Below are 27,221 nucleotides of genomic sequence, written 5' to 3' on the forward strand. Positions count from 1 at the left end.
AAGGACCAAAAGCATGGGGGCTAGCGAAGACCTAGGGGAGGAGCACTGGGGCGCAGCCCCCCAGCTCCACGTAGCCTGGCCCATCTCCTCCCGGGAGGCTCCTCTGAGGAACACCGCGAACCAGTGAAAGCAAGGGATGACTCCTGAGCCCACCATCCACCTTCTCAGAGTTCGAGGGAACCCTGCCGAGCCTGGAGAAGCCAAGCAGGCGCCCTCCCTGAGCGCAGGGGGTCCCTTCCACGGGCCGTCCCCACATCTGCACCTGAGGAGCAGCAGCCCCAGGCCTCCTGGCAACAAGGGAAGGCCTGGGGGCGTAAGCGGGTCACCTCCAGCTCCAAAAGACACAAAACTCACAGTTCCTGCCTTCAGTACATTCAGAGGCAGGAGAGGCAAGAAAACCCAAGCCCCCAATCCAGGAAGACCTGAGCGTTGGCCGTTTGTACAGATGTTACAAGAAGACGGAGGACATGCCTGGAGGGGAGGGCGACCACGGAACCAGAGACGTGACGGGAGGCAGGAGGTTTGTGTGCTTCCTTTGCTAAAACAGAAAAAGTGCACTGTACCTGGACGGCAAGAACTTCACCAGCAGCTCCTGGAAGTCCACCTTCTCTTCTTTTTTGCACTTAGTGTTTCGGACGCGGGCAGACCGCCGCTTCGCCGTCTCCCCGCTCTCCTCAGAAATCTTCTTCCGCTTCACCCCTTTCTTGGATTTATCTCCTCCAGAAACATCACCTTCACAAAGAGAGCACGTTGAAATCTCACAAGAGGCAGGCTAGGGAAATGCACCACGAGGCACTCGGTCCCTTCCTTTATAATAACCCTGCCTGCAGGTTTAACCTGTGGCTTCTTTGACATTCAGGAAATCTCCTGTCTGCTCTAACAAGGAGCCTGGGAAAAGTCCATTCCAAACTGCTTAAGTCTCACCCCTTTCTCCAACTCACAGAGCCCAATAGCCAGATCTCAAGGCTACTTTCCACACCTATAGAACGCCAGGGTCTCAGAGTCAAATGCCCCACCCCCCTGCCCCTCCCACTGGCTGGCCTGGGATGGAACAGAGCAAGTAGCAATGACACTGACTCTGTCCATCGTCATGGCCCAGTGACATGATGTGGGCAAGAGAGTCGCATAAATCATACAGAGAGGAGAGGGGTGTCATGTATGATTAAGTTAAAAACAATCATATACAGGTTCATTCAGAAACTTCCTTAACTGCCAGATATTCTTCATCGGTGACACAAAAATCAAGGAAAGGCTCAGGAACTTTAGTCTGAAATTCTTTTACAACTCCAATGATAATAGAAACCAATAAAACCATTCCAACATATACTACCGCATACGGCGGTAACTATGCTGACTGCTTCTTAAAGCTAAAGAACTCAGAACATCAGTGCACAGCAGCACTGGGCGCAGGGCGTAAGCCAGCAACTGAGTAGAACCAGCAGAGGGACCCGCCAGCTCACAGGTCACAAGCAGGAGTAAACTCTACCCCAGGACTGAGCAACTGGGCATCAAGTGGTCTGAGGAGCTGTATCCCTGAGGCCAACCCCTTCCCTGCAGGGGCCCCAATGCAGAAGCCACCCCTGACGAGAGAGGCCCTGCGAGCAGGCCCAGAGGTTCCCCTGTGGGGCCAGGAGCAGCAGCAGGACCCGTCCCTCTGGAGAGGCCAGGGCACCCCGACTCTCATTCATGCTCAGCAGATGGGGTCTCTCCCGAAACCAACCCCAAGGCCTGCTCACCCGCGGGCATGCCCGTCTCCAACAGGCTGGGGCTGTGCAGCAGGAAGCTGGCCGTGGCCACGGGGGCGTAAGAGAGCACAGGCTCTGCCACGGTCACCTCGGGGTTGGCATTGACAGGGCTCGGCTGGATCACGCTGACAGGTGCCACCACGGCAGAGGACACCAGGGGCTGGCCGGGGTCCTGGTAGTCAGACAGGTCGATCCTCTTGCCAAGGCTGGGCCGCGGGGGCTCGCAGGTGGTGAGGTGGTGGTACGTGGCCAGCAGGCTCTCCCCGAGGCACTTCCAGCTGCAGGGAGAGGGTCACCGCCCGGGTCAGCACACAACACAGGGTGCCCGGAGCTCAAGGCCGCCATCTCCATGAGGGCGGGGTGGTCTCAGTTTACTGATGGCTGAGGTGGAGCAGCGGAGCTGGAGCAGAGCCCGCACCCGCTCCACTGCCCGCAGGAGAAGCCCTGAGGCATCTCAGCCCCAGGCCCCTTCAGACCTACCAGGAGAAACCACAGACTCACTCAAAAACCCCTTCTCTACAAGGTCGAATCTTTAAAACCATGGTGTCCTTGTCCTGTTGCCACTAGTCTGGTTTTCTGGGGGAGGAATACTGACAGGGATATGGTCCAAAGGGGCTGAACAGCTCTTGGGCCGGGGCTTGCTGGATGCAAACCGAGACTGTCGTGTGTTTTGTTGTGTGTAAGTTGTGTTGTGTGCCCTGTTGTGGTGAGGTGTAGCATGTGTTATGTTGTATGCTGTCTGTTGTTTTGTGTTTTACATGTAGTCATGTGTTGTGTTGTATGTCATGCTGTGTTATGGTATGACACAGTGTAGCATGACATACTCACCCTTCCAACCCTGAACAGCTTCCCAGGCCCTCAGACTAAAAACCAAAGCCTCCGCCTGTCCCCTCAGTGGCGCCCAGCCTCATCGCACCGCCGCAACCCTGCCCCCTCCCCCGCCCCCTCCCCCGCCCGCCCCCTGCACTCTCGCCTAGCTAGCTTGCTTTCAGTTCTGCAAACAAAACCACCCCCAACATACCACAGGGCCTTTGCACAGGCTTCCCTCTGCCGGGAAACAACACCCCACTCACACCTCCCAGCTCCTCTGCCTGATCCATGCCCACTCCTCCACCAGACTCCAGCTCTGGCCCTAAGCCTTCCCCAACCCCTGGAGCAGTGCAGACCCCCTTATGAGCTCTCGGTGCTGTGTTTCTCTCCTCGAGGGGCCTGTCAGCTTTGCACATGTGCCCCTCCTTCTGGTGACTGAGTACCCCTGGGACTGCCTCCAGTTTCCTGGGAAACCCAAACGTGCAGGAACGAACAAGTAGGAGCAGTAACGTGGGTCAGAACCAGCCCCTCCTGCGTGCTGGCTCTGCACGACCCCCGAGCACTCGATTCAATTATCATGATGACCCTACAAGAGAGGGATGCTGCTCCCTCTTTTCCAGGAAGTGGCACATAATGACCCGGCGAGGGCACCAGGGCTGGACCCAGGTCTGTCCCATCCGGTGGGGAGCTGCGGGCCACCACGACTTGCCTCCACATATGAGACACTCTCAACTTATAGGCACGAGGGTCAATGTCAGGATGTTAGGAACAGACCTCACCGAAGGGCTAAATGACCCCAACTCCAGGGACCACCCTTCCCAGGGCTACGCTGAGGCCCACCTTCCAGGGTGCCGAGCAGCCCTAGCAGGGGAACATGGACTAGAGATCGGGAAGCCAGGACCTGGGATCAGCTCCCCCCTCACCATCAGCCTCTCTGAGTCATCCCCCATCCAGGGCTTGGCTAATGCTGGTTTCCTTCTCCCCTTAGGGTGGGCAGATGAGAGGGGCGTACAGGAACATGGCAGGTGGTGGGTCAAGGACAGCAACAGAGAGGGACTTCGACCGGGGAAGGCCCGGCCTGCTTCCTGCAGTCACCCGCCCATGTGTGCCCAGCTCCTGCCACGGCAGCAGCCCAGGAGGGCTCAGCCCCCTCCCAAGCAGGGCCCAGTGGCCACCCGGCAGCCCAGACCCAGACGACCTACGTGAAGAAGGGGATGGGCTGCACCAGCTTCAGGTCCGGCTCCTTCTCGTGCATGGTCAGCGCCTGCCGCCTCCTCCGAAGCCCCAGGGCCTCGTCCACGATGGCCTGCGACTCAGCCGCGCTCACCGACACCTCGTGGATGGACATGTCACTGAGAGTGCGTGAGACAGAGAGGAGTGACTGTGCCGCACTACAGCCAAGATGGAAATCTTACACAGAAGGATGCAGTTAATATCCTTTAATCTGTATTAATTCTTCCTACAAATAAAATAACCACTTGAGTCTGGGCTGAAAAGGGCAGTAATTAGCATTCTTAATACCCATGTTACACTAGAAATGATTAATGCCCTTTGATCCGCTTACAATTCATCACCTTCATCTGTATTAACAGGATCATAGTAATGGCAGAAAAGCCACAGAAATATTAAATGCTGCTCTCAATTATTTGCTGAAAACCTTTTAAGGATTTAACTCTCCCATCCTACCCATCCCAAAAAAGGTCATCAGACCAGCCAAGCTCACCAAAGCCTATGGAAATCAACAGAAAGGGTGGGAGTTTGAGGCCCCGGATGCCTCCCACAGGCACACCTCTGCCTGTGGTGGCCCGGCGAGACCTGCCCCCACTGCCCCATGCCCTCCTCCCCACAGGGCTTCCCCGTGGAGCCACACGCTTATGGACTCATCCTCTGTCCTACATGCTCATCAACCACCTCTCCAAAGAAGGTCAGCTCCCTCAGGACAGATGTGAATAAGAGGCATAGTCTTACGAGGGACAAACACCAAAATAACCACTAACTCCCAACCGGTGAGCTCCCAGGGCCAAGGAGATACCAGAGGGCACAGGAGTTGGTTCCACTGGAGGATGGGCGGGGAGGCAGCTCAAACTTAGAAAGCTGCCAAGAGGGGATGTGGGGCTTGGAATACGAAGGGGCATGAAGACACAATAGGGAGAGGTGGGGATTCCAGGTGAGGGCGCTGTGGGAGCCAGGGTGCGGGACCGGACAGGACACAGCAGGGCCCTGGGACAGCTCTCCTCTTGGGGGAGGGAGAAGCAGGAGGAGAACTGGGGGGTCAGACTGCAAAGGGCCTCCTGGGCAATGCTGCCGAGCATGAGCCTCATCCCGGAGGCAGGCATGGTGGCCCGATTAGAGGCGGGCCGGGCAACACAGGAAGCACAGCCTCGGAAAGGGGTAGGGTGGGCAGCAAGGAGCGAGGTGAACAAGGCTGCTGTGAGCACCCAGAGGAGAGCCACAGGGCAGCGGGGAAGGAGGGCAGCAGGGAAGGAGGGCAGCGGACAGGCGGAGGCACCGCCCATATGAGGCGTGTAGGGAAACAATAAACCAAGCAGATCAGAGCCATTTGCCAAGCAAGGGGCCTCAACAGCCCCCAGCCGCTGGGGAGGAGGTGGCGGGCTGCAGACTCACCATTTCAGGAACATCCGGAGGGAGTCCTGGCGGAGACACGGTTGCTCCTCGAAGATCTTCTCCTTGAGAACCAGCCCCTTGCTGTAGCGGCAGTCCTTCTCCAAAGCTTTGCAAATGAAGTACAGACAAGCTGGCCAGGAAAGAAACAGGCATGACCTCCAAGCTGCACTCTGACTCTCTGGCCTTGCCAGTGACGCCAGGGAAGTAGTCCCTGCTCTGGAGTCCAAGAAACACCAGGTAAATGATGACAAGACACCACTTTAATCCATCCAATCGGGAACGATTTTTGAAAATAATAATACCAAGGTCAAGGGGCAAAGGCCCACACTGCCAGGGAGGACGGCTGAACAACCTTTCTGGGGAAACATGGGCATCAAACACAGACCCTCAGCCCAGCAAGCCCACCTTGAGGAAACCCTTTGGGAACCAGCTGTCGGCAAACTGGAGTACGGCCGCCAGCTCCTCTCTGCCTGGGCACCGGACAGCCCCGTGCCCCGCCCAGCTCCAGAGTCTGAGTATGGATGCAAGGCACTCCCATCAGGAATAACCAGAGAATGATGGAGCGGGGGAGGAGGAAGGAAAGCTGGAGCAGAAGCAGAGATGCCACGCGGAAGTCAGGGAGAAGGGCTGCAGGAGAGCGGTGCCCACGCCACAAGCAGAAGAGGGTCTGGGCTGCCCCGCCAGCCGCCCACTGAACTAGGGACAGGGGGCCCAGAGGTTCCCGCCTAACCAGAAGGAGGAGGAGGACATGGTTTCCCCTGGGAAGGTGGTGGGAACAGAGAGAAAACCAGGGGGGCACCAAGCCTCTGGATGGGCTGGTCAGCAGCACCAGAGCTGACCGCGCCCGCAGCAGAGGGAGGCCTGCCTACTCCTCTCGAGCATCCATGTACCGGCTGCTCATACCCTGGGGCTTCGATGCGGTTCTGCGGCTCTCACAGACACATGCACCGCTCTGTCCCCCAAACCCATCTTCCCACCCATACTTCAGCTTATCAAGTGCAGCTTCTCCAGGAGAGAGAACTGAGCCTGGTGCCAGAGAGAAGGCGGGACGCTGAGGCTGGGGCCTCCAGGGGGCGCCCAAGCTCCAGAAAGAGCCCGGGGAGAGACCCACAGTCACTGAAGAAAGCACTGGAGTCAAAACAGGCGATCCACAGCACGGGCGCGGACATCCACGGAAGGACACGCCCGAGAACGTTTGCGTGGAGGGACACAAGGGCCCAAGTCCAGAAATGACCCCACGTGCAAGCACGCGATGGTCAGAGGGTGCAGAGGAGGGCAGACGGCAGAGGCCCCACAGCAAAGGGGCAGGGAGAAGGCACCCGCCCCCGCCCCCACCCGGGCCCACCTGGAGGAGGCGACAGAGGGCTGAGCTGGCTCTGGGGACACAGGGAGAAGTCAGGGTCACCTCGGGCAGGGACAACTGGGAAGGGGCCACAGCAGCCTGCCCCTGGGGCACGCCGACCCCGCCGCCAGCCCTGTGCTGCGCGCGGTTCACCTGACTATACAGAGCTACAGGTGGAGTCCCGTGGGTGGCGAGCAGGGCCCAGCTTCCCAGCCTCCGCTACCCCATCCTGCTCCACCTGCTCGATGCGCTCTTTGAAAGAGAAGGAAAAGCCTCCAAGAGTCAGCCTTCTAGCTGTAACCTTCAATGTGAGGGCAAGTGCTGGCAGCAGGTCTGTCCTGAAAAGAATGAGCAGGCCGTGCCAGGACCGCCTGTGCCCGAGGCCAGCTGCCCTGCGCCCAGCCCTGCCCGGGGCCCTCCCACAGAGCTGCCTGGAGGAGCTGGCCCAAGAGGCCCAGAACCCCAACAGCACCCGCCTCAGGACAGCCTGTGAGGGGCCGAGCAGAGGGCCAGGCGGGGTCAGAGAGTGAAGCAACTGGAAGGCAGACAGGGCTCCGTCTGGCACAGATCTTTCCAGCAGCCCTGCTGCTCTGTGGAAGGACCAGATGCTAAAAGGAGGGAGTGAGCTCCCGGCACTGGGAGTTAGACTGCAGCCGCTAGGCTGTCTGTCAGCAACTTATAAGAACAGGCACAGGACGGGACACCACAGAGACAAAATGAGAGACTGAAGGGAAAACCGCTTAGAAGACATGCTTCCTACTACAATGCATGGGGTAAGTCTCAACCGAGAAAGAAAGACAAGCAGAGTAAAGCAGGGAAGCAAAGGCATCTCCATTTCCCCTGAAGGTGGGGCAGAAAGCACTTCGGTGTTAACTCTGGCTCCGAGCTCATCCAGGCCTCCTGCCCTCCTCGGTCCCAATGCACAAGCACATGGCAGAAAGCAGCGACACCCCACTCACTGGTATAATCGCTGAGGGTGTATAGGACAGTGATGAGGTTGTCCAAGCAGGGCCAGTGGTCAGGATTGCACCGCAGCCCTTCCTCAAAAGCGTGGCGAGCCAGGGGGACCCGGATGAGCCTCAGGGCCACGTGTCCGATTTTATACCAGAGGTTGACGTCCGTGGAGTCCAGCATGACCGCCTGGTAGCAGCACAGCAGAGGCACACTCAGTCAGCTCCCCAGAGCGGGCATCCGTGGTGGCAGGAGGGCACAGCACCAGCCCAGCCACCCAGACTGCCCAAGGAATGACAGGGAAGTCACGTGGGCCAATTTATCTAACTCAGAACATGTTCTTAATACATTTTGTCACTCTGAACACCTGTACTCCTTTCATATTTGCTATGTAAAAGAAATGCAAGAAGTAGAATTAAAAGAAAATACAGAAGCCTTCTGGGATTCTAGAAACAGCATGGGTGGGAGACAGACGTGGGTTCACATCCATACTCCCACACTGCCCAGCAGCGTGGCCGCCAGCCTCAGTATCCTCATCCCTAAAATGAGGATAAAGACGCCCTTCTTGCCAGATGGCATGAGGGTGAGCACGTGCATGGTGCTGGCGCCTCAGAGGGGCCCGCACAGGTAAGCCAGCCTGACAGAAATAATGGCAGTACGATTCTGAGTAGGTACTGGGTGCCAGGGGTCAGGCTCTGTGTTCAGCACCCTCTTTATATCACTCCAACTCTATGGCGTAGACCTGGAGGCCCAGAGAAATGAAGCAATCACCCATGGTCATGTGTGCCCTGCGTGGCAGAGGAAGCACACACATGCAGCCCTCTCTGAACTTGCTACTGTCACCCACTGCCTGTGGCCTCGGGCACTACAGCTGACACAGCACCACACACTCTTCAACCAACCAGACCACAACCCCACCCCTCCCCCAAGGACTCCCAAAGACCCGGCTGAGGGGAGCACCTCCAGGTAGAACTCCATGGCTGTCTCCAGGTCCTCCCTCTGGGCGGCCAGCTGGGCCAGGTTCTTAAACGTGGAGTACTTCAGCATCAGCCCAGGGTGTTTCAACCCCTCCTTCTCATCACCAGACGAAACTGCCTGAGAACAAAGCAAACAGAGGAGCAAAGTGACACCCAGGCCCTGAAGCCTCAGCCGGCAGTCAGCAGGACACCTGGCTTCAGGGCTGGCTTCTGCCACAGGCCCTTGGGCCAGTCCAGTGCCACCCTCCACTGGAAAATGAAAGTGTGGCCCCAGATGTCCTTTAAGGACCCCCCAGTTCCGAGCACACAGAGGAGAAAGGCCAGACCACCAAGAGGAGGTTTGCGGGCCCTCTGGGCACCAAAAGACACAGAGGGAACCCTCCCGGCACTACTGCCACGCCGGAGGGCCCAAGCCTAGATGGTGACATTTACAGCATCAGTAAGCCAGCCAGCAGCTCCCGCACGCCACTCCCAGCTCTGATGCTTCACTAGCTGCATGGCTCTGAGCCAACACCACCTCGCTAAGCCTCCATCTCCACACTGTGAACTGGGGACAACGCACCCGCACTTGGCAGAGTAGCTGTGAAGACCAAGTAGGAAGAGCAGCTGGCATTTACGGAGCTCTTACTCTGCACCTAGAACAGTTCTGCATGCTTCTCTGGACTCACCCAACCCTCAGAGCAAGCCAGCGAGGTGGACGCTCCACAGGCGGGGAAGCTGGGGGCAGAGGGCCTCTGGGGCCTCACCTCTCGCAGGAGGCGCGCCTCCAGGAGCTCGTGGTAGGCCTTGGCGGACTCCTCAAACCGGTCGTGCTTCTGCAGATCCAGGGCCTTGTGGTACAAGGCAAAAGCCTCTGCTTCCTGCAAACCAAGACAGGACACATTTTCACACAGCACAAAGGTTTGTCTTTTTAAGCCAACAATGTGTGAGAGGGGGCTGCCGTCAAGGCCATGTTACTCGTCAGCTGCACGCTCGGTGGTGGAAACAGTCCTAATGCTCCAAGCTCGCAGGAGCTCATCACTGGGAGAAGAGCCCCTCAGCAGCGCCCCCAAGGAGACACGAGCAGCACGGGCTCGCCTGAGTCTAAGCAACAGCAGAAGGCAGGCTGAGGACACAGAGCAGAGTAATGCCAAGGTTCTGTGAGTCTCGCTGACGCTTTCTGGGAGAGCGGCCCCACCAGCCGTAATAACCCAGGGACTCCAAGAGAGAGCAGGGAAGGCTTCCACTGCTTTCTATGTACCGCTCTGCCCCAGCCTGCTCGCTGCCGGGAGGGGCAGAGGGGGCACTGGGCAGGCTGAGCCCCACTGACACCCCTGAGGGCCGGGGACCACTGACTAGCAGCATCTGTGAGGGCTCCACACTGTCCTGGCTTCTCCCGAGAAGGGGGAGGTGTATGCTTATTCCAGGGAAAACAAAGACCCAGCAAACCCTTGTTATATTCGCGTAGGATGTCGGGGGAGAGACGGCCGAGAGGAAGGCAGGCAGGCTGGGATGGAAGTGGTGCCGGGCCTCGTGGCAGAGAGGAAAGACCAAGAATCCGTGCTCCCCACAGACCACCAGTGAGACCTGGGCTAGGCAGCACCCTCCAGGGCCTCCCCCTGGAAAGTGACGTGCTGCCGTCCCCCGGGTGTGCCAGCTCCTGAGGCCCACAGAGACGACCGGCTGAGTGAAGAGCCAGCCCCAGCTGCAGAAGGGCCCACGCACACTCAGAATAAACAGTGTGACCATCCTCAGTGTGACCCTCTCTAAGTGAAGCAGGTCAAACAGGAGATGGAGAGCCAGCCACCTCTGTAAACAGGGTTTTCCTCTAAACTCCCATTCAGGAGACATCGGGATGCATCTGAAACATGGTGCCACCACAGAAATGAGAATCAAGGTCCAGCTACAGAGAAGTCCATGGACCACACACCTGCGCCTCCTTTGTCTGGGTCTTGTGACTTTTAAAGCTTCCTTCATGCTCATCCTCAACCGTGGAGCTGGCATTTAAGGCTGCGATTCGAATCTAGAAGCAGAGGTTTGACGGAAGAGTTGCTTTTAGATGAGACGTGTCTCATCTCTTCAATAACCCACAACGTTCACAACACTCTGTAACACACTCGGCCTCAAACAGCTACGGCCTCCCCAGATGCAGAGGAAAAGGAGGACTGGGACATTCTGAGGGAACCACACCAACCTGTTCAGGGAGCATGTCCACTACAAAAGGAACAGGCTGGGGACACCCCAGCAATGGCCCGACACAGCAGAAGACCCAGGCATCGGAAAAACAGATTCCAATGACACGGGATAACTGTGTGCCTCTCTAGCCATGGTGATGTGGCCCTGCAAACCACCCAACAGGAGAGCGGGCACCCACACCCTCGAGGGTGCCAAGAGCCCTCTGGGGAGGAAGGCTGTCCCATTCGGACAGCCTTCAGGGCCCACCCAAGAACACGCCCCTCGCCCCAGAGCACCACAGAGCAGGTGAGCATCAGCACATACCATAGTCAGAGGCTTCGGCACACCGCCCAGCACCGCCCAGCACTGCCCAGCACCGGCAGGGCAGTGCCAGCCCACGCGGCTCCTATGGAGGAAGCAGAACAGGCTGAGGGAGGGCCCGGGAAGCACCAGGCCATCAGGAACCCGTGTCCAAACCCACGGGCCTCCCGGCTCTGGGCACACAGGCTAGTGGGCCTTGGGATGGCTCTTCAGTCTGTCACCCGGGGAGCCCCTGGTCCTTGGGACGGAGTGCCCACCTTTGCCAGACCAGGGGCCAGGGACAGAGGGGAGTGAGACCGACATCTGCCCCCAGGGCTCACTGCTCAGCAGAGATAACAGATCGATAAACAATTATTTTTTCAAAAGTTAAATGAAATAAAGAGAAACACAGGCAACAGGTGGAGAACAAGTCATTCGAAGGGATGGAGGAAGGTGAAGGAGGAAGCCCTGTGTTAAGCCCCAGGAAGGGACAGCAGTGGGGTGGAGGGTGGGGAGGCAGAGGCAGGGGGCCTGGAGGGTGGGAGGGACATATAAAAGGAAAAAAATTAGAGGTAGGCAGACCAGTGTGAAATCTGCTAAAAAAATGACAGGATTGGTGAGGACGTGGAGAAATCAGAACCTCATCCACTGCAGATGGGAACGAAAAATGGTGAAACCGTCTGGCAATTGCTCAGAATGTCAAACACAGAAATTCCACCCCCAAGAGAAATGAAAACATGTCCACACCAAAACTTGTTCATGAATGTTCACAGCAGCATTACTCATGACAGATTAAAGGTGGAAACAACCCAAATGTCCGTCAACTGACAAATGGATAAAGAAAATGTGGTATGTCCATACAATGGATTATTATTCAGTGATAAAACAAATTAAAGCACTGGTACTTGCTACAATATGGATGAACCTTGAAAGCACGCTAAATGAAGGAAGCCAGTCACGAAGGCCACATATTGTCTGATTCCATTTATACAAAATGTCCAGAATAGGCAAATCTACAGAACCAGAAAGTAGTCTAGGGGAGGGGGACACATGGGGAGTGACCACTACCACGTACAGGGCTTCTTTCTGGGGTGATGAAAATGTCCTGAAATCGATGGTGGTGATGGTTGCACAGCTCTGTGGATACACTTACACTCACTGAATTGTATACCCTACATAGGCAAGCTGCATGGTCTGTGAACTATGTGCTGCTATTAAACAAAGAGATGCCAGGAGCTTGGCTGGGGCAGTGGCACTGGGGACAGAGGGGGGACACGTTCCAGGAGGCAAACTCACAGAACGGGGCCCCTGGGAGGCTGGAGGGAGCAGCAGGGGTGCCGGTAACAGCGGAGGTTCTGGCCTGCGGGGCGGGGAGGAAGAGGCAGCACCACCGAACAAGCCCGTCAGGGCAGAGGAGGGAGCCAGGAAGAGTCCCACCTGAGAGGCTGGCAGGAGGCCCCGACGGGCCCAGCAGGCAGTGGAAATGAGCCTTGGCAGAGACTGAACACGTGCTCCACATGTATAAAGTAAAATGACCACTGCTACTGCCAACAGAGCTCACAGCTACGACCTTCACAATGGGCTCTGAGTTCTCCAAGAGTTCCTACAAGGAAGAAAGAAAGTACAGTCTTCTTCGCAGACGAGGAAGACTCAAACCCCACGAGGCGGACAGCTATTTTATCTCCTGGGTTCCACATTTAGAAAAAAGAATTCTGCTGATTAACTCTGGAAACTGCTGCTTGACCATAAACTATGCTACGATGGGCACTGTGAGCACCATACAATCTGGAAAAAAAAAGACGATAAAAGTAGAAACTATAGGGCTTCCCTGGTGGCACAGTGGTTGGGAGTCCGCCTGCCGATGCAGGGGACACAGGTTCGTACCCCGGTCCGGGAAGATCCCACATGCCGTGGAGCAGCTGGGCCCGTGAGCCATGGCCACTGAGCCTGCGCATCCGGAGCCTGTGCTCCGCAATGGGAGAGGCCACAACAGTGAGAGGCCCACATACTGCAAAAAAAAAAAAAAAAAAAAAAGTAGAAACTATAGCACTAAAACCCTGTACCTAGGGAAAACACACACACATCCCAAGGGGCAGTGCCCCTGTGAAGAGCGAAGGGAGAGAATGAAGTCCCCGTCAACTCTGGGTGGTGTTTTTCAGTCGACATTTCAGAGGCCAAACCAGCTTCCCCAAGGACTCACTCTTCTCTGGGAGTGGATTTCCACACGTGCCTTTGATTGTGGACAGATCAGGCTTCACAGCAACCGATTCAGCTGTCAGATTCTTGACTAAGGAAGGAAGGCCCTCCCTCCACCCCTGCTCCCTACCCAGGCAGCGTATATTGCCTGAAGACCAGCATGGGACCCGCGCCTCGTGCCCTCAGCACCCCCACCTCCTCCCTCGCCATACACTGATGCCTGGCAGCTCTAGCAAACTGCTCCCGTTCTTTGTTGAAAGAGCTGTGGAGAGATTTTGCTTCCTTTTGTTTCGTTTGTTTAAAATTGAAATTAGTTATTTTCTTCTGCTGGACAGTAGTAAATAGACCAGGATGTTGAGTTACCTGCTAGACTGCAGTAAAACACACACACACGCACTAACAAGTGCTGACAAGGATGTGGAGAAATTAGAACCCTTGTGAATAAGATTCAGCCTTAAAAAGGAAGGACCCTCTGACACATGCTACATAGATTAACCCTGAAGACATTATGTTAAGGGAAATAAGCCAGTAACAAAACTATGATTCCATTTATATGGGGTACCTAAAATAGGCAAATTCATAAAGACAGGAAGTAGAATGGTGGTTGCCAAGGCTGGCGGAAGGGAAGGATGGGGAGGTATTGTTTAGTGGGCAGAGTTTCCGTTTGGGAAGATGAGGTGGATGCTGGTGATGATTGCACAACCATGTGGATGCATTTAATGCTATGGAACTGCACACTTAAATATAGTTAAAGTGGTACGTTTCATGTTAAGTATACTTCACCAAAGTTTAAAAAAAAATCCCAAAGGATAGAAAAACAAAAGCCTGATAGAAAAGTGGGGAAAAGATATGAGCAAACAATTCACACACACACAAAAAGACATACAACTGGCTCTCAAACATATGAAAAAATGTTGGAACTCACTAATAATTAGAGAGATGCAAATTAAAACAACATTGAAACTCCATTTCTCCTCTACCACATTGGCCAAAAGTGAGGCAGGAAAGCACACCCTAGTGGGGAGGTTGTGGGCAAACAGGCACTACTCTCAGGCATCGCTGGTGGGAATGCAAATTAGTACGACCTCTCTGGAGAGGAATTTGACAATAGCTAACAAAATGACCTTTGTTACCTTGTTACACTTACCTTTCAACCCAGCAGTTCTGGGAATCTACCCTGAAGATGTACTTTGAACAACATAAAAATACATACCACAGGGTTATTCACCCGCAGCAGTTTGCAACTGCAAGATATTGGAAACAACCTAAATGGCCACAGACAATAGAGTGGATGAATAAATAAACTATGATACAACCACACAGGGAAGCAATACGCAGCTGCAAAATTAGTGAGAAAATGTTCACAGCAGTATTATTCATAATGATCAAAAAGTAGAAACAACCCAAATGTCCATCAACTGATGAATGGATAAATAAAATGTGGTCTATCTGTACAATGGAATATTATTCAGCCGTAAAAAGGAATGGAGTACTGACAACACAGATGAACCATGAAAACATGATGCTCAGTGAAGGAAGCAGAAACAGACCACACACCGTATGATCCCATTACTATGAAATGTCCAGAAAAGGCAAATCTACACAGGCAGAAAGTACATTAGTGAATACCTAGGGCTGGGGGAGGAGGTGATGGGAAGTGAGTGTTAATAGACACAGGGTTCCTTTTGGGGGGATAAAAATGTTCTAAAATTGATTGTGGTGATACCTGCAGAACTCTGTGAATATACTAAAAACCAATGAATTGTAAACTTTAAATGGGTGCATTGTATGGTATATAAATTATATATCAATAAAACTGTTTTTAAAAAAATGAATAGGAAGGACTTCCCTGGTAGCACACTGGTTAAGAACACGGGTTTGAGCCCTGGTCTGGGAAGATCCCACATGCTACAGAGCAACTAAGCCCATGTGCCACAACTACTGAGCCCTCATGTCACAACTACTGAAGCCTGCAACGAGAGAAGCCACCACAATGAGAAGCCCACACACCGCAAAGAAGAATAGACCCCGCTCGCCGCAACTACAGACAGCTGCGTGCAGCAATGAAGACCCGAAGCAGCCAAAAATAAATAAATTTAATAAATAAAAATTTAAAAAATGAATAGGATATCTATGAACAGATACAGGGTGATTTTCAAGACATACTGTTAAGTAAAAAAGAGCAAATACAAATATTTATAGCATGCCACCCTTCATATAAGAAAGAAGAGGATATAAGAAAACACACAACCATCTATTCTTTGTGCAAAAGAAACATGAAAGGATAATCCAGGTACCAGAGACATCAGTTAGTTACAGGAGGTGAGTGGGAAGGGGTGCAGGGGAGAATGGGAACAAGGTGGAGGGGATGCGGAGGCAAGGACCCTTCTCTGCGTATACCTTGTGCACAGCTCTGACTCTGAGAGCCACGGTCACGTGTCACACTCCAAAAATAAACAATCAAAATCAACTAGGATCTAGGGGGGACCCAAAATGGAATATAAATACTAGTAATGAACCTGTTGTATCACAAATAGCATAACCACACTGAAGAGGATAAGGAAGAAAAGAAAAAACCTGTATAAAACAGTATCTTGACTGGATACCTCAAGGCTAAAGACAAAAAGGAGCTTCGATTCCAGGGTTGGGGCAGAGAAAATACAAGATGAGCCTGGAACATCTTGTGGCGCCAGAAGGTAAGTACTCAAAAAAATGATGAGGGTTTGTTGATAGGACACAGCGGCTAACCTGAAGGAGACCCTAAATAGCCAAAGCCAAACAGTAAGCAACAAAATAACAGTAAGATTAGATTTTAACTCACAGAATAAAATGAATATCCTTGGTTCCATACTGATACAAATAAATAATCAAATAAATAAATAAATGAGAAAAGGAATAGCTCTTCCTTCAACTGAATTTCAATGAATAAATGCAGAAGGAAAGAAACATAATTACCTTTAGGCAAATGCCACAAAGATCCACAGATGGATGCTAAGGTCAGTGGGTATAGATTTTCCAGAACCAGAATTTGCAACCTCTCAAAGTATCTCCCCCAAAGATACTTACTAACTACAAGGGAAAAAATTGTAACTTTACAGTATTGAAACCTGGCAGACACCAACTAAACCAAGCAATCAAAGTAAACATCACCAGTAATGAAACATGTCTACCTCCTGAACTCCTTGATACGATGCACTGAGGACACCATGTTTGTGTTATTCTGGCCTAAAATGCATAACTTCACTCCAATCATGAGAAAACATCAGACAAGCCTAAGCTGAGGGATATCAGACAAAATAACTGATCAGTACTTTTAAAAAGTAGCAAGGTCAAGAAGTTAAGAAAAGACTAAAAAACTGTTAAGGACTAAGGTGGAGACTATGGAGAAATGACTAAATGCAATACGGGATCTTGGATACAATCCTGGGATGAAAATAGACCACTGGAAAAACTGGTAAAATTCCAACCAAGTCTGTAGTCGAGTTAATAATATTGTATCAATACTAGTTTTCTGTTCTTAATAATTATGCTAGGATTACATAAGATGTTAACATTAGGGAAGCAGCATGAGAGACACATGGAAACTCACTATATTATTGTTGCAACTTTTCTCTAAATCTAAAAGTAGTTTAAAAGACAACCTACAGAATGGAAGAAAATATTTGCAAATGGTGCATCTGACAAGGAATTAATCTCCAAAATACACAAAACAGCTCCTACAGCTCAATATCAAAAAAAACAAACAACCCAATAAAAAAATGGGCTGAAGATCTAAATAGACATTCCTCCAAAGAAGACATACAGATGGCCAAAAGACACATGAAAAGATGCTCAACATTGCTAATTATTAGAGAAATGCATATCAAAACTACAATGAGGCATCACCTCACACACTCAGAATGGCCATCATTAAAAAGTCTACAGGGCTTCCCTAGTGGCACAATGGTAAGAATCCGCCTGCCAATGCAGGGGACATGGGTTCAAGCCGTGGTCTGGGAAGATCACACACACCACGGAGCAACTAAGCCCGTGCACCACAACTACTGAGCCTGCGCTCTAGAGCCTGTGAGCCACAGCTACTGAGCCCATGTGCCACAACTACTGAAGCCCACGCACCTAGAGCCCGTGCTCCACGACAACAGAAGCCACCTTAACGAGAGGCCTACCCACCACAACAAAGAGTAGCCCCCCCGAGCGCCGCAACTAAAAAGAAAGCCCGCGTGCAGCAACAAAGTCCCAACGCAGCCAAAAATAAATAAATAAATAAATAAATAAATGTATAAAAATAAGTAAAGTGTTAAAAAAAAAGTCTACAAATAACAAATGCTGAAGAGGGTGTAGAGGAAAGGGAACCTTCCTACACTGTTGGTGGGAATGTAAACTGGTGCAGCCGCTATGGAGAACAGTATGGAGGTTCCTTAAAAAACTAAAAATAGAGCTACCAAACGAGCCTGCAATCCCACTCCCGGGCATATATCTGGAGAAAACCATAATTTGAAAAGATACATGTACCCCAGTGTTCACTGAAGCACTATTTACAATAGTCAAGACACGGAAGCAAACTAAATGTCCATCGACAGATGAATGGATAAATAAAATGTGGTATATTTATACAATGGAATATTACTCAGCCATAAAAGAAAGAATGAGGGACTTCCCTGGTGGTCCAGTGGTAAAGAATCTGCCTTCCAATGCAGGGGACGCGGGTTCAATCCCTGGTGGAGGAACCAAGAACCCATTTGCCGCGGGGCAACTAAGCCCGCGGGCGACAACTACTGAGCTCGCGCGCCTCAACAAGGGAGCCCGCGTGCCACAAACTACAGAGCCCACGCACTCTGGAGCCCGCGTACCACAACTAGAGAGAAGCCCACGCGCCACAACCAAGAGTCCACACACTGTAACAAAAGATCCCGTGTACCGCAACTAAGACCAGACGCAGACAAAAAAATAAGGAAACTAAATAAATTAAATAAATATCAGGGGCTTCCCTGGTGGCGCAGTGGTTGAGAGTCCGCCCCCCGATGCAGGGGACACGGGTTCGTGCCCCGGTCCGGGAGGATCCCACATGCCGCGGAGCGGCTGGGCCCGTGAGCCATGGCCGCTGAGCCTGCACGTCCGGAGCCTGTGCTCCGCGGCGGGAGAGGCCACAACAGTGAGAGGCCCGCGCACTGAAAAAAAAAAAAAAAAATCAAAACAAAAAAGAATGAAATAATGCCATTTGCAGCAACAAGGATGGACCTAGAGGTTATTATACCAAGTGAAGTAAGACAGGGAAAGACAAATATCATATGATATTGCTTATATGTGTAACCTAAAAAAAAAAAAGATACAAATGAACTTATATACAACAAAGAAATAGACCCACAGACATAGAAAACAAACTTATGGTTACCAAAGCGGGGGGGATAAATTGAGAGTTTGGGATTAACAGATACACACTACTATATATAAAATAGATGACCAACAGGGACCTACTGTATAGCACAGGGAACTGTACTCAATATTTTGTAATAACCTATAAGGGAAATTAATCTGAAAAAAAATAGATATATATGTACGTATAACCAAATTACTTTGCGGTACACCTGAAACTAACACAACATTGTAAATCAACTATACTTCAATTAAAACACACACACACAGGGCCTCCCTGGTGGCGCAAGTGGTTGAGAGTCCGCCTGCCGATGCAGGGGATACGGGTTCGTGCCCCGGTCTGGGAGGATCCCATATGCCGCGGAGCGGCTGGGCCCGTGAGCCATGGCCGCTGGGCCTGCGCGTCCGGAGCCTGCGCGTCCGGAGCCTGTGCTCCGCAACGGGGGAGGCCACAACAGTGAGAGGCCCGCATACTGCAAAAAAAAAAAAAAAAAAAAAACAACACACACACACAAAGTAGTTTAAAATAAAAACTTTACAAAGAAATAACCATTTGAGATTATATATTTATCATCTGTAAGCAATGTGAGAATGAGGACCATAGCCATTTGAGATTATATATTTATCATCTGTAAGCAATGTGAGAATGAGGACCATAGCCATATTATTCACCACAAACCCTAGAAACCACAAAAAGGAGTTTAAAAAAAAAAAAAAAAAGCTACTGTATAAAGAAGAGAAGGGAAGTATCTGGTACTCATTTCTCAGTCTCCCAGCAGAACAGCTGCATTTTCTCAGAACAGCACATTCAGGAGTTAAACCTCACAAGTTTTCAAACTCTTTATAGTTTTCAGGTCCTTCAGAACACATAACAACAGCACACTTTGAGCACCTTGTACCCTGATCCAGTGGTAAGTGGTGATGTTTCCTAGCAGGCTCTGGCCTGGGAGTCAGGAAGAATAGGTCTTAAGCTCAGTTGGGGCACTACCCGGCTGTGTGACTGCCATGGCATAAGATACCCCCTCTGGGTCTCAGTTTCCTCTACTGCATGAGTCTTTGGAGTAAATCAGGCGTCTGCAAGCTCACTAGCCTACTGTTTCCATACAGCCCAAGAGCAAAGAATGATTTTTACATTTTTAAATGGTTGAAAAACTTCGTGACACGTGAAAATTACATAAAACTTACATAAAATTCAAATTTCAGTGTCCCTAAATAAAATTTTATTGAAACACCACCACTCTCTTACATACTGTCTTTGGCTGCGACCACAGTACTCAGTAAAGTATAGCACCCGAATACTTATACTATTATAAGTATACTCATACTTACTATAGCCACAAGACATAATACTATTATAAAAATCATTATATCTACAACCAAAGTTTGCCAACCCCTGAACGAGACCACTTCGAGGATACTCCAGTTCTAAGAACGATTATGAGTCACCCAGAAGGAAGCCCAGCCGCATGGAATCCGCATACACAGCACGACCTGTAGTAACCCAGGCCCCCAAGGGTGGAGGGGCCCCCAGAGCCCCTTGTGCAGACACCTGCCCCAGCATCAGGAAGCTCTATCCGGCCCGGGTCCGCTTCCTCGGGGCGGTGGGGCAGTCAAGGCTTGCAGTTTGGAGCCAATGGCCCGCGGGGGAGCCGGGGACTCGGGACAAGAGGCTGCACATCCTCTCGGCCTCAGTTTCCACCCATGAGGGGCGCTCACCGCGCAGCGCCGCCGTGAAGGTGAAGTAGAAGGACGCGAGGCGGTGGTCAGCGCGGGGCCCGGCACCGCAGTCGCAGACCGGACGGCGGCTCCCGCTGCGGCCACTGTGACCCCTGCCCCCACGCGGAGCCCCTCTCAGCCCCCCGGGACGAGCAGGAGCCGACGAGAGGCCCGCGCGGCAGCGGGGCCCAGCCGGGCCACTCCGGGTCCCGGCTTCGGTTTCCCCACGAGGAGCCCCAGCGCCCGCCCGGCCGGACCCCGCGACCGCCGCCCCTCAAACCCCCGCCCCCGGCAGGGCAGAGCCGCGCCCCCACCCGGGGCCGCCCCAAACCCGCTGCCAGCGAACTCACCAGGCGTCTCCACGGCAACCGCCTGTCCTCCGGACCCCCGCGCCTGCCGGCTACGCGCCTCACAACAAGGCGCGCTCCCATTGGCTCCGGAGCCGGCTCCACCAGCCAGTCGGCAAGCGCTTACGCGCCGCCCCGCGGAGCTGGCGCGCGAGGACCATGCAGGTGGCTGGTGTAACGTTGCACTTCGGCCTGAGCGCGGCTGGGGGCTCAGCGCCCGCTGCTGCCCGAATCCCGCCCGCTCCCTCCCCACCGCTCGTCGTACCCGGGAAGCGCCGAGCTCGGGGCCTGGCCCGCAGCAGCTGCCAAGTGACGGCCGCACTACTGTTACAACCTGCGACAGGTGTTCTGAAGGCCGTGGAAACCTGGGGGCACTTGGAGGGAACCGGGGCCGGAAGAGCATTCTCACATTACCTGGACCTCACCTCGTTCCGAAAAGGATTTGAAAAACCTAAAAGTCACAGATACAAGCAACTACTGAATCAAAAGGAAAAGGGGGAGGGGGAGCGGGGGGATGAACGGACCGGGGAGGAAGTGACAGAACAGAACTGGAAGGAGGGCCCAGCGTTGACGGGTTTCTGACAAGGGCCTGGGACACAGAGGTAACGCTCTTGGGAGCTAAGCGTATTAGGGAAGTGCTTCACACTGGTTGACATTCATAGCGGCTTGAGTCCAGCAAGAATGACTTAAAGAACGAATGTTACGGCTTTTTCTTTGACTTTATTTAGAGACAGTAAAACCATGGTGAAGAACTCATAGACGGTTCAGTACAGTAAAGCTTTAATGATATGCTAGTAGATAAAAGAATAATTGAGTCGGCAACTTTGATTTTTGAGAGTATAAGGGGCAGGGTTGGGTTAAACAGAGCATAAACAGATGGTTTCAAACTTTCATGGATGACTTGCAACCTTGTATGCAGTTCCCACCACTGAGTTGTATCTTGAAAGATGCTCTGGAATGAAAGTTGAAAAAAGATGGGGAGGGTGGTGCAAGCAGCAGGGAGCTAGCTGTGTGGCAAGGTTTTGAGTTGAGAAACACTGCTGGCCATGCAGGAGCCTCATGCAGCATGGTGTTATCAGGGGGTAAAACTCAGGGCCACAACGGGGAGAGGTAATGCCCGCGTGGGGGGAGGGGCCAGTCCTCACAGCAAACAGGTGACATCACTCACAATAGTGGGGATGAGAGATTGAAGCTGGGGAGACCAGATCGGAGGCTCTTACCTTACGGTCCAGGCAAGGGTTAGGTATGAATCCCTCCTTAGGCACTTCAACCATTCATTTGCATTCAACCCACAAACATTCCCTGAGCCCCTTTGGGAAGCAAGACATCCATGTTGGCAGAAGGAATGAGAGCAGAAACAGCTGGGACAGCGAGCCAGGGAAAGGAACTCCAAGCTGTAGCTTTTAAGTCCTCAGCGGTGGCCAGGTAAACACAGCAGGCACAGGCACATTCTTTTGGAAACTAACTTATTAACCAGGTGGACTGCATAGACTGCAAATCTCAATTTAGTATTTCATTGGTGCACAGGATGATCAAAGCTTTAATTGTGCAGAGAAACATAGCACCCAGAGATGTAAACTCTGCATCCGGAAGGAAACTGAAAAGGTGACTTCCTTTGGGCTACCCCCACCCCACCTGTATATCCTCTGAAATGCAAAAGCATGGTATATTCTTTAGATGGGGGTGCGGGATCCCATTCATTTCATTTCTAGAAGCAGATGTTGCATTTCTGGGTTTGCCATTCTGGGACATGGATTTTTTTTTTTTTTTTTTTTTTCTGTATGCAGGCCTCTCACTGTTGTGGCCTCTCCCGTTGCGGAGCACAGGCTCCAGACGCGCAGGCTCAGCTTCCATGGCTCACGGGCCCAGCCGCTCTGCAGCATGTGGGATGTTCCCGGACTGGAGCACGAACCCATGTCCCCTGCATCAGCAGGCAGACTCTCAACCACTGTGCCACCAGGGAAGCCCTGGGACATGGATTTTTGCAAGGCGCGCAGCTACACTGAATCCTCATCAGGAGAAGGTGAAGTTTGGCAATGTCCAGGGAAGGTCCCTGAAGCCCAGGCTGAGGACAGGAACATCTGGTCAGCAGAGTCTGCAGGAAGGCCCAGGCTGGACCAGCTGCCAGCTCCTCCCCACCAGCCTGAACATGGGCATTGGGAGCAGGGCCTCCAAGCTGAGCCCTCCACCCTCTGATTTGGGCAGCCGAGATACAAGACATGAAACAGAGGCCCTGGAGACAGGAACATCCCACCTCCCAGGCTCCCTAAGGTCCCCACCTCATAAACCAACCCTGCTGCCCAGGGTGGCCCAGAATGCCGGAGGAGGATAAAGGGAAGTAGAGAAGTCATGTTTGAGAGACAACGCTCTTCATTTATTTGTCATAAGGATGGGGAAGAGGACCGTGAGGTCACAGGCCTGTCTGCATGTGGGGGTGCCAGAAACTGGTATCCACCAGGCCCTCACTCTGCCAGGAGGCCTCTCTGGAAGGGGCTGCCAGCTCACAGATGCCCTGGACGCCCTCCACGCCAATCATAAAAAGGTCATGACTGTCCCCTTCTTGCCGATCTGCCAGGGCTCCAAGGGGAGAAAGCGGATAATTATCCTTCAGGAGACAGAGAAAAAGATGTCATCAGCTCCTTGGCTAATGCCTCACATTTCAAGACCCCTAGCCAGGTACTCCCACCATGGGCTCCCAGGCCAGCCTGCCTTAGCCCACCAGGCATTTTGCAAGCCTGTCTCAACCCATTAATGCTCTCTGCCCAACCCCCGACAGGGCAGTGGGCATGTCAAGGTTGGGATGGTGACTGCACATCATCATCACCCACCAAGAACAGACTCTCAACATGGCGGCCTCTGTGGTCACTGTATGCTCTGTCTGTGGGTTCACAGGGGAGCCCTGTCTTCCAAACTGCAGACCCCATGGGGGCATGGGCAGTGCCCAAGCTGCCTGTTTTCGCAAAGCCTGGCTCAAGAAGGCCAGGCACAGGGTGACTCCCCCCACCACCCCTGTAATGTCTGTGGAGTGAGTGAGTGTGCCCCTCTCACAGAAGTGATAGGAAGTTCCTTGTAAAGAAACAGTATACCTGGGATAGCCTGGGACCAAGGAGGTATATGTGACAACCTCAGTTTTCCCATCTGTAAATAGGCATAATGGAGGTATCTACCTCATGGGGATGGCACGTCCACACGAGGGGTGTGGAGAGGGGGACAAAACTTCTAAGGATCAAATGGGATCAGGCATGTGAGTTACCCATGGAGTATCTGGCACATGGTAAATTACACATTACTTATGTTGTTAGAATTATTATCATTCCCCAGCTTGAGGACCAGGTCTAAGCACCCCCCAGAAGTAACCATTCTTCACCAGCCTTCCTGGGCCAATGAAGGCTCCATTCTGGAAGGTTCTTTCAAGCTTCTCATATACTTAGTTCCTCGTAGGCATGGACTTGGCTCAGGAATATTTTTCACCCAGGAAGAAACTTTAACCTTGCCACAGAATTCCAGGTTTGGGAGCTGTAGGTGTTCTTGGGAGTTGTTTAATCCATGCCTCTCTATTCACAGAAGAGAAGGCTACAAACCAGAGGTGGTTCACTTCCAGGTTTGTCTGGATCCTCCAGCTGCATGGGACCCAGAACCCAGGTCTCCAGACATTCAGGCCAATGCTCTTTCCACTACTCTGTGGCCCTCCCAGGAACCTTACCTGGGACCTAATTGGGCCATAGGCCCAAAGGTCACAGCCTCAGGACATACCCAGAATTCCTCAACCAGCTTGGAGAAGCTCTAGAAAATTACACCTGTTTCCCTAAGATGTGGGGAAGCCTGAAGGCAGATGATAAATGGCCTTGGTTTTGTCAGGGTAGCAACATCCTGCCCTACCAGGTGTCAAGGCAGGTGCAGTATAGTGCCATCCCATGCAGCACCCCCAGGGAGCGGTTAAAGGAGAGCCTTCCCACTTCACAGATGGAAACACTGAGGTCCTGGAGGCCACACCTTGCCCAGGTGTCACAGGGACTACAGAGCCAGGAATTCACTCAATTCCACTACCACTCTCAAGGTGGGCCCACCACCGGGGGTCGCAAGGGGCCCTGCGGCACCACATCTTTCTAGCGAAGGGTGGGGAAGTAATTTTTTCCCCAGCCTTAGAAAGGGCCTCAAGTCGGATCCCTGCCCCGTCTCGCAGCAGTCCCCAGAGGGTCCTCTCCCTGCCCCTACGCACCGGTCCTGGGCCAGGTCCAGCTCCTTGGTGAGAAACTCGAAGAGGCGGGCACTGTGGCCGCGGTTCTCCTCGGCCGTGCCCACCACACCGATGGAGGAGACGAGCAGCTGCGCGCCGGGCTCCGCCGAGCCGTTCATCGCCATGACCAGGCCGGGCCGCACCGTCACGTTCACGCGCTGCGGGGACACGAAAGTTTCGCCTGAAGCCGGTGTAGGACGGGATGGTGCTGAGGACCGGGCAGCGCGGAGTGGGGAGGCGCGGGCCCCGCGGGATCAGGGCTGGGGGCACAGGCCGGGGTCCTTGGAGGTCACGTCGGGGTCATGGCTGGGCAAGGCGACAGGGAGCAGACGTGGTGGGTGGGGCCGCGGGGTCTTGGAGAGCGGGAGGTCAAACTTGGCGGGCGGCGGGCGCGGAAGAGTCAGGGTCGCGGTGGGGAAGCCGGGGCACGGACAGAGCCCGACGCCATCCGCCAACCTCCTCCCTCTCCGTGCTCCCCTGCCCATACTCACGTCCTCAGGCTTGCCCAGGATGGCGGCAGTGGCCGCGCAGAGCCGCTTCTCTAGCCCCGCGGGCACACGGCCGGCGGGCAAGTTCGTGTCCAGCTCAACGAACGGCATTTCTAGCGGGAAGGCGCGCGAAAGCCCGCCAGGAAGAAAGAAAGCACAGAGTCCAGGTGAGTGATCTCCAGGGTAGGGCTGTAGGGAGCAGGGGCGGGGCGCCGCGGAAACCCGCTTCTCATTGGCTGGGAAAGTACACAGCGCCCCCCGATTGGCTGCCTAGACTACACCCCCGGCTTCGGCCGACAGTCTCCGCCTGCGACGGCGCTGATTTCCGGAAGTGCTGTAGCCTGGCCGGCTCCGAGTAACCCCACCCCCAAGGAGACATTGGCCGCTCCGGGCCCCGCCCACACGCCAGGCCCCGCCCCCCGCTCCAGCCACACTGGCCGAGGTTTCCGGTCTCCTGCAGCTTTCCAGCGCTGCTGCGGTCGTCCGCTTCTTAGCCAATATTTAGATGGAGGTTTGAACACCCCCGCCAAACACACACACCTGTAGGAGCCTTCCCCAGGCTCCACCCTAAAAACGTTACATCGTCACGGAGGCTTAAAATTATTTTTAAATGGGTTGCCTCCAAGTCAGGCAACTTCACGTTCCATGTGTGAATCTGCACTTCTCTTGATCAGGACACCTGGTGATACATGTGGGCTCGAGTGGGGCTGGGCAGAGACCCTCGGGCTCCCTGAATCCCTACCTGGCCCCCAAAGACATCTACCTTTGTGGCCTCTTGTGCCTGTGCCAACCTTGCCTCACGGTGAAGGACAGCCCACCGGGGGGTGAGAGCTGCCAAGTCCCAGTAGAATTACCAGCAATGTTTACAGGACCCTATGTTTTTATAGGTGAAACAAAAGTTGTTATTTAAAATGTGGAAGTCGGACTTCCCTGGTGGTGCAGTGGTTTAGAATCTGCCTGGCAATGCAGGGGACACAGGTTCAAGCCCTAGTCCGGGAAGATCCCACATGCCACGGAGCAACTAAGCCCGTGCCCCCAACTACTGAGCCTGTGCTCTAGAGCCCATAAGCCACAACTACTGAAGCCCGTGTGCCTACAGCCCATGCTCCGCAACAAGAGAAGCCACCGCAATGAGAAACCCGCGCACCACAATGAAGAGTAGCCCCCACTCACCACAACTAGAGAAAGCCTGCACACAGCAAGAAAGGCCCAATTCAGCCAAACTAATTAATTAATTAAAATGAAAAAACTGTGTAAGTCTGTTGAGGTAGCCAAACATGGTACTCTCATCTGTGCTGTAAAGTTGTCTGAATTGTAAATGACAAAGATAATTGAAATTGTATGGGTGTATATGAACAATTTCAATTACACATCTAAAATTCTATTTAAGTGCACATATTAAAGGAGCCTCTATGGGAGGCAGGCAGGCTGAGGCTCTGTCTGTCGATGACCCTGTCTCCTTCGTTTATTAGATGATTCAGATATCAGAGGGTCTAAGACACAAGACAGGTAGATTGTGACCATCCTGAGGGACAGGTGACAAGTCTGGGACCCAGGGTGTAGCGTGGAGAAGACAGTGGCCGGGGTTACGAGTAGGCATGGGAGAGCAAAACCCCTCAGCAGCACCAGGAGGCCAGGAACTAACCTGAGACTTCCCTCCCTGCAAGGAGGTTCATGAACCAGCCCTGCACCCCACCTGTGGGAGACAGCGTCACCCCAGAGGGAAGAGAGAGACCTAGGAGACTGAGGTGATTCCTGATTGTGACTCTCTTTACCAAGTCAACTGTGACATGTGCCAGTCCAGGTGGCATGGAACCAGCTCCCTGCCAGGACTGAGGGAGGGAAGCTTTGGGGCTGAGGAGCCCAGAGGGGTCACCTGACTTGGCCTAGGGTGAGAAGTTGGAGGAATTCTCCCTGGAGAAGGACGTGGTAACAAATGCCAAAAGACCAGGAAGAGCAC

At 53.2% G+C, this 27,221-nt stretch overlaps 2 protein-coding genes across 2 annotated transcripts in view; both read right to left on the minus strand.

The window, feature by feature from the left end:
• The window catches only part of CABIN1 (calcineurin binding protein 1), a 102,672-nt gene extending 82,052 nt beyond the window's left edge, over positions 1 to 20,620 (minus strand). Inside the window, 11 exon segments of the mRNA XM_060118393.1 lie at positions 564 to 732; positions 1,737 to 2,023; positions 3,758 to 3,907; positions 5,181 to 5,310; positions 7,482 to 7,662; positions 8,434 to 8,568; positions 9,197 to 9,310; positions 10,360 to 10,452; positions 10,929 to 10,970; positions 10,972 to 11,010; positions 20,540 to 20,620. Coding sequence (XP_059974376.1) covers positions 564 to 732; positions 1,737 to 2,023; positions 3,758 to 3,907; positions 5,181 to 5,310; positions 7,482 to 7,662; positions 8,434 to 8,568; positions 9,197 to 9,310; positions 10,360 to 10,452; positions 10,929 to 10,970; positions 10,972 to 11,010; positions 20,540 to 20,620 — 1,421 coding nt within the window.
• A 2,263-nt stretch (positions 20,621 to 22,883) lies between these two features.
• Positions 22,884 to 25,466, minus strand: DDT (D-dopachrome tautomerase). The gene is made up of 3 exons (XM_060119238.1): positions 25,265 to 25,466; positions 24,756 to 24,931; positions 22,884 to 23,141 (listed from the first exon to the last, which is right to left on the minus strand). Exons 1-3 carry the CDS (start codon positions 25,370 to 25,372, stop codon positions 23,069 to 23,071), a joined length of 357 nt encoding a protein of 118 aa, XP_059975221.1. The 5' UTR covers positions 25,373 to 25,466; the 3' UTR covers positions 22,884 to 23,068.
• Positions 25,467 to 27,221: the final 1,755 nt, after the last annotated feature.

This window comes from Mesoplodon densirostris, chromosome 15, assembly GCF_025265405.1.
Source record: "Mesoplodon densirostris isolate mMesDen1 chromosome 15, mMesDen1 primary haplotype, whole genome shotgun sequence".
Taxonomy (NCBI): Eukaryota; Metazoa; Chordata; class Mammalia; order Artiodactyla; family Ziphiidae; genus Mesoplodon; species Mesoplodon densirostris.

Coding starts and splice junctions, on each gene's coding strand:
- DDT (XM_060119238.1), bottom strand. CDS start 25,372: ATGCCGTTCGTTGAGCTGGACACGAACTTGCCCGCCGGCCGTGTGCCC. Junction 24,932..25,264: donor TCCTGGGCAAGCCTGAGGAC/GTGAGTATGGGC, acceptor GTGTCCCCGCAG/CGCGTGAACGTGACGGTGCG. Junction 23,142..24,755: donor CTGGACCTGGCCCAGGACCG/GTGCGTAGGGGC, acceptor TGTCTCCTGAAG/GATAATTATCCGCTTTCTCC.